Genomic DNA, 6,000 nt, shown 5'->3' with positions numbered 1-6,000 from the left:
GGTGTATGAATGAGGGTTTATAGCTATAGCCGGGAAATGTGTTTCTTGAAGCAGAAGGACATCAGCATGCATGGATTTATATGACTGGAAAACCTTTCTACGTTTAACTGGCGAATTAAGGCCTTGCGTGTTGTGTGAGAAAATTTTTAGGGGAAGGTGTTGCTCTGAGGTGTTAGCCATAATCCAGAGGGGAGAGAACTATGTGGAGTATCTGAGCCTTACCGTCTCCTGGAGACACAAGAGTCATGCGTGGACCAGCTGCTGGGAGACCTGGAGTGCTCCAACCTGGGAAGTTGAGCCAGAGATTCCCTTTGAGTCCGGGAGAGCCTACAATCAAGTATAGAGGAGTAGAGGGAGAGGGATGGGAAAAAGAGATGAAATGGAAGAGACAAAGATGAAAAAATGGTGAACATTGCAATATAAACAGCCATGAGAACAAACCTATCACAGTAGATCGTGCAAAAATGAGATGAGGTAACATACCCCAAACAAATCCAAGGGAGGGAGCGAGAGGTCGGTCCCTTCCTTGCGTCCAGTTGGACTGGAGCAACCCTGAAAAAAAGGGGTACAACTTAGGTCCCAAGGGACTCAGAAGTTATCTTGGGAACTAGGAGCAACGCACTGGGTCCACCACAGCCCCAGCCCCTCTGACTCTATTGAATGAAGACATCAAATGAGTCCATCAGAAACATATGACAGAGCGATCAAAATGTATGGATAACCTTAAAAAACTGAAGGGTAATAATAAAAATGCGGTTAGACACTGATAATTGTGGCGACCCAGGATCCCCCTCACAAGTGACGGGAGCCAAGGTCGCCCTGAGCCAAACCGGACTCAGTCATGGGTATTCCCTCCCGGGGAACTCCCCTCTCCTCCCCTAAAGCCCCGAGCCAGGCAGAAACACAGAGGAAAAAAAAAAATAACAATTAAAAAAAAGGGGAGAAAAAAACCATAAACTTTGCCCTGGGAGCCCTGGCCGGTAAAAACAGTCAGATACAAAAAAGAAAAGTTTCTGGCCCCCTCAGGTGGAACTAATGCTAACTATCCTGTATAGCATCCAGAAGAGTGTCTGGAGAGGACCAGTAAAAAAGAACAAAAAAAGTGCTGGGGTGAAATTCCCACGGGATCCTAAAGGTTAGGATTCGCCACCGACCAACTACTGTTGGGTCTCAAACCACCATCAAATAGAAATGAATTGCGTCGGGAGATTTTCCTTCGATCTCTTGGAGCCTTGTTTCATCCAGGAAGGTTGAAGAGGGCTTGCCGGAGGGGGTCTCTTGGTGGAGGAAGGGGTCCCTTTGCTTGTATGAGATGAGGAAGGATTCTGATTGATTAGGCCCGATTGCTTTCCGCATAACTTCCTCCTTCACGGCATAAAAATGAGGTTTAACAATTATGTCTCTGGGGAGGCCATCTTTGCGTGGGGGTTGTAACGTTCTGTGAGCCCTATCCAGCTCCAGGCGGTGTTCAGGGATCCCTGGAATGAGATCTTTGATAAGGTCTTTGAACGCAGACTGAACCTCTTGTTCGGCTTCCGGGAGCCCCTGTACCCTGAAGTTGTAACGTCTCGATCTGTTTTCGAGATCGTCTATTTTCACAAAGGCCGTCTCGAGGTGATCCTGCATTTCTTGAATTCGCCCTGTATTCTGGTTAATGCAAGCCCCAGCTTGGTCTGCTTTTTGTTCAGTATAGTCTAATCTGAGGCCAAACTGCTGCATATCAGCATGAATGGAGGATGTAATTTGAGCTGCATTCTGAGCTAGGCTTTTTGAAAGCATGAGAGCAAAAGCTTCCATCATGGAGGGGAAGTCTGTGGGTGTGGGAGTAGCCTCCTGCGCTTCACTGACTGACAGCAGGAGGCCTGTCTGTGGATCCATCGTGGGGGTAGATGGTAATCCATTTTGTAGGCTTAGAAGTAGTGATTCGGTGGATGCTGGTGAGTGATCCTGGGGCTGCGGGCCGTGCACAGTACCTGGTGTATGTGGGGAGAGGAGGTCCTGGTCTGCTATAGATTCTTCAACAGTCACAGCCATGCTGCGGTTCGGAGTTGCGGCGGCCATCTTGGCATAGCTGAGGGATCCGCTCGGGGCCGTCATCTGGCCAGTGAGGTTCCTTCTGGCGGTGCCCGTGGACATAGGAGGCTTCCCGGGGGTTCCCCTACCCTGCAGTGCCGTTTAAATGGTCGGATGAGCTCTCTGTCAGTTCACGGGGAACAGAGAAGGCTGTGGTGGCGTGGAGCTTCAGATGCTGGTGGCCATCTTGGAGCTGCTGCTCATGCGCTCCTAATCAAAGGATCTTTTATAGTCTTCCTGGGCTTTGGCCATGGTCTTCTGCAACAACTGATTGTTGGAACTGAAGAAATTTACTGTATCCTGAACTGCCGGAATAAGGCATTCTGAAGCTGTGGTAGTCAGAAATGAAGGATGGAACCCGTAGTTGGCGAAGAACGGGAATTGCTTGATAGCAGAATGTTCTGAGTTGTACGCAAACTCCACTAATGGTAACAGCGCCACCCAGTCATCCTGTGAGAAGGAAGAAAAACAGTGCAGGTACTGTTCCAGCGTTTGATTGGTCCTTTCAGTTTGACCATTGGACTGTGGGTGGTACCCTGAGGAAAAGGACAGTTCAATTTTCAGGGTCTCACACAAAGCTCTCCAAAATCTGGACGTGAATTGTACCCCTACAGACAAGAAAGGGGTGCAATGGTTTGTAGGATTCGCAAACTTTTATAGGAAGTTTATCAAAGGATTTTCCGCCATAATTTCCCCTATCACCCAATTGACAAGACAATCCCAATGGTTCCAGTGGTCTTCCGAAGCACAAGCCGCATTTGAGACTCTGAAGGGACTCTTTACAGCTGCACCTATACTTCGGCATCCAGGCCCTGCTCTACCATTTGTCCTAGAGCTAGATGCCTCTGAGACAGCAGTAGGGGCAGTTCTGTCCCAAAATCAAGGGGCCAAGGCCTTACTACACCCTGTGGCATTCCTTTCTCACAAGTTGTCTCCGGCAGAAAAGAATTATGACATGGGAGACCGTGAGCTTCTGGCGATTAAAGCTGCTCTGGAAGAGTGGAGATATTTGTTGGAAGGGGCAGCTCATCCGATCTTAATCTATACCTCCTCACGGAATTTTGTAGACAACCAAGAAAAACAATATACATATATATTTTTTAGGTTAAAAAAAGTCAATTTGTATTTCCTAGCACATAATAAAAACCCCTCCCTGTAGTGTGGGAGTACTAAAACATACTCAATTCCTATATTATATTAAAAAACAGACAAAAAGAGGGTCAACATCACATAATTATGCTTCACAGTATGTGGTACATCCAGTTGTTGTTTGCTGTTAGAGAGGTGAACCCCCACAGTAAACTTCCAACCGGAATCACCCAACGCGTTTCAAACGCCAATTTGTAATACGTTCTTCCTCAGGGAAGTACAACACTAGAAGTAAATGGACAGTATTATAATTTCACAATATCACATTGTTTTAACCTGAATATTTACATACATATCAGCAATAACGTACATCATAATCACATGTGCTATCATCTATAGCCTCATAACCGAGCACAGAGCCCAGGCAATGATGAGAGGAAGGTAGGGTACACCTCCATGCAGGGCTTTTTTTCTCAGAGAATAGGTGCAGGAACTCCCCCGTTCCGAGTCACCCATTGTCTCCACCCCCTACCCACCTCCTAGCACCATTCCTTGGTTCCATCCCCTACCCACCTCCCAGTACTGCCTTTTCAGACAATACAGAACCAAGTATCATTTTTGTGGTGCTAAGTAATTTGTATGGCATTAGGTGATTAGAACAAGAAAAGTAGTAGCATAGATCCCCTGCAGCCAGTAACAATAGAGCCCCTGTCAGCAACAATAGATCCCCCTAACAGCAATGGGCAATATATTGCTTATCAACCATAAAGATCCAACGTATATCAAAACCTACATCAGGGTTCCTGTACTTGGGAGAAAAAGGAGAAAATTATTTGGTGAAAATATTTGAAAACGTATTATAAGCCGCTCATTAATCAAACTAAAACTGCATTTTTTTCAGATTTTTCTCTATTTGTCAGCTATTACTGTAGAGAATCTGGGTATTTATAAAAACTTTGTTCTAACTAATAGCCCTGTAGGTGCATAAAAATGGTAGTCAATTATTTTGAGGATAACCAAAGTGTATTGAAACTGCTACATTTGGTTTGTGGGGTACAATGACCCCTGGTCATGGAAGGGTAAGTACAACTACAAGCACCCAACATGTTTACATTTTATAAAGGACATTGCTGAATTTTATAAACAACTGAAAATGGCACAGAAATAAAAAGTGTCAATGTTCACAATGACATTTTCACCATGACACCTGGATTAATTTTAGGTGATAATACGACTTCATAAGTGCCTCCATAAGGTCCTTGTTCCTCAGGCTGTAGATCAGAGGATTCAGCAATGGGTTAATGAGGGTAGTTATGACTGAAAATAGTTTGTTTAAATTGACCATATTGCTGGAGGAGGGAACCAAGTAAATAAAAATGAAGGAGCCATAAAAGATGAAGACCACAGTGAGGTGTGATGTGCAGGTGGAGAATGCTTTCTTCTTTCCAGTCTTGCTATGGACTCTAAGGATGGTACTGAAAATATAGACATAGGAAAGAAAGGTCAAAAGAAAGGCTCCCAATCCTATACTACCACTGAATAAAAATATGACCATCATGTTTATGAAGGGGTCAGTACATGTAATTTGATATAGGTGTGGAAGGTCACAAAAGAAGTTGTGGATGGAAGATGTTCTGCAGAAGGACAACCTGAGCAAAAATAAAGTATATACCAAAGAGACAGAACATCCTGCAACCCAGACCAGAGAGGCCATACAAGTACAGACCCTCCAAGACATAATTAGTTTGTAATGTAGAGGGTGGCAGATGGCAATGTATCGGTCGTAGGACATAGCCGAGAGCAAGAAAACCTCTGAGCAAACAAAGGAGAGATAGAAAAAGACTTGGGCTATACAGGCAGGAATGGATATTGATCGGCTCTTCATGACCAAATCAAAGAGCATCCTTGGTACGGTCACTGATGAATAGGACATGTCCAGAAATGCCAAGTTGGCAAGAAAAAAATACATTGGGTTGTGTAGATGGTAGTCAGTGAGGACCAAGAAAAAAATAAGAAGGTTTGTGATAAGAGTCATCAGATAGATCAGAAGGAAGAGCACAAAAAGGGCATTCATGGTCAGTAGATGGTCTGCTAGACCCACAAGAGTGAAAGACAAAATCTCTGTCATATTTGTCATATTATTCTTTTTTTTCTCTCTCTTTAAATGTATCACTATAGAAGAATACTGAAATTATGGATCTGAGGATTATTGGGAAAAGTTGTACGGTGTACACAATGCATTCAGGTTTACATGTAGGCATTTCTAGCACCAAATGATTTATTCTTATATAAAATGTTGGCATTCCCGCAGGGTAATCTGCTGTGTTGTAAGAACACAAAGCTGAAAGTCTCATTATTGATCTCTAAAGATTACATTTATAACACTTTGGGAACCCCTTTAGTATAATTGAAAACAGTCTTTAAAATTTGAATTTAGAATCCACAGAAAGTGTTTTTATCTTTATGTCATCTATTTTATTTATTGGTTAGTGGACAGAGTGACCTAAAACACTATTAAAAGAGCACTGCTTTTCTTTTTGCCTCCATCATTTTGTAGCTACATTATATAAGGGCTTCCGAAAAACCTAATTGAATCATACAGTTGATAGTAATGAAAGTAAATATTTTCCAGGGTCAACACAGTTTGGTAGAAGCAACAACAGTCCAAAATGCAGAAAAACAAGACACAGGTAGCTGTCTTACTGAAAAACATTAGAGCTTCAGCAACTTACTTTGGGGTGGCTAATAATTGACCAGTGGTCAATGGACGGAAACACCAACAAGCTTAAAATTGGAGACACGAGTCCCAGAGAGGTGTCATTTTAAAACTAAATGGAG

General features: G+C 43.5%; 1 protein-coding gene across 1 annotated transcript; it reads right to left on the bottom strand.

Moving 5' to 3' along the window:
* Nucleotides 1–4,357: 4,357 nt before the first annotated feature.
* LOC141102317 (olfactory receptor 1G1-like) lies at nucleotides 4,358–5,320 on the bottom strand. Its single transcript, XM_073591277.1, has one exon. It carries the CDS (start codon nucleotides 5,297–5,299, stop codon nucleotides 4,358–4,360), a length of 942 nt encoding a protein of 313 aa, XP_073447378.1. The 5' UTR covers nucleotides 5,300–5,320.
* Nucleotides 5,321–6,000: the final 680 nt, after the last annotated feature.

Source organism: Aquarana catesbeiana, linkage group LG07 (genome assembly GCF_042186555.1).
Source record: "Aquarana catesbeiana isolate 2022-GZ linkage group LG07, ASM4218655v1, whole genome shotgun sequence".
In the NCBI taxonomy this organism is placed as follows: Eukaryota; Metazoa; Chordata; class Amphibia; order Anura; family Ranidae; genus Aquarana; species Aquarana catesbeiana.
Note: the sequence above shows the minus strand (reverse complement) of the source record. Positions and strands in the feature narration are given on the sequence as shown.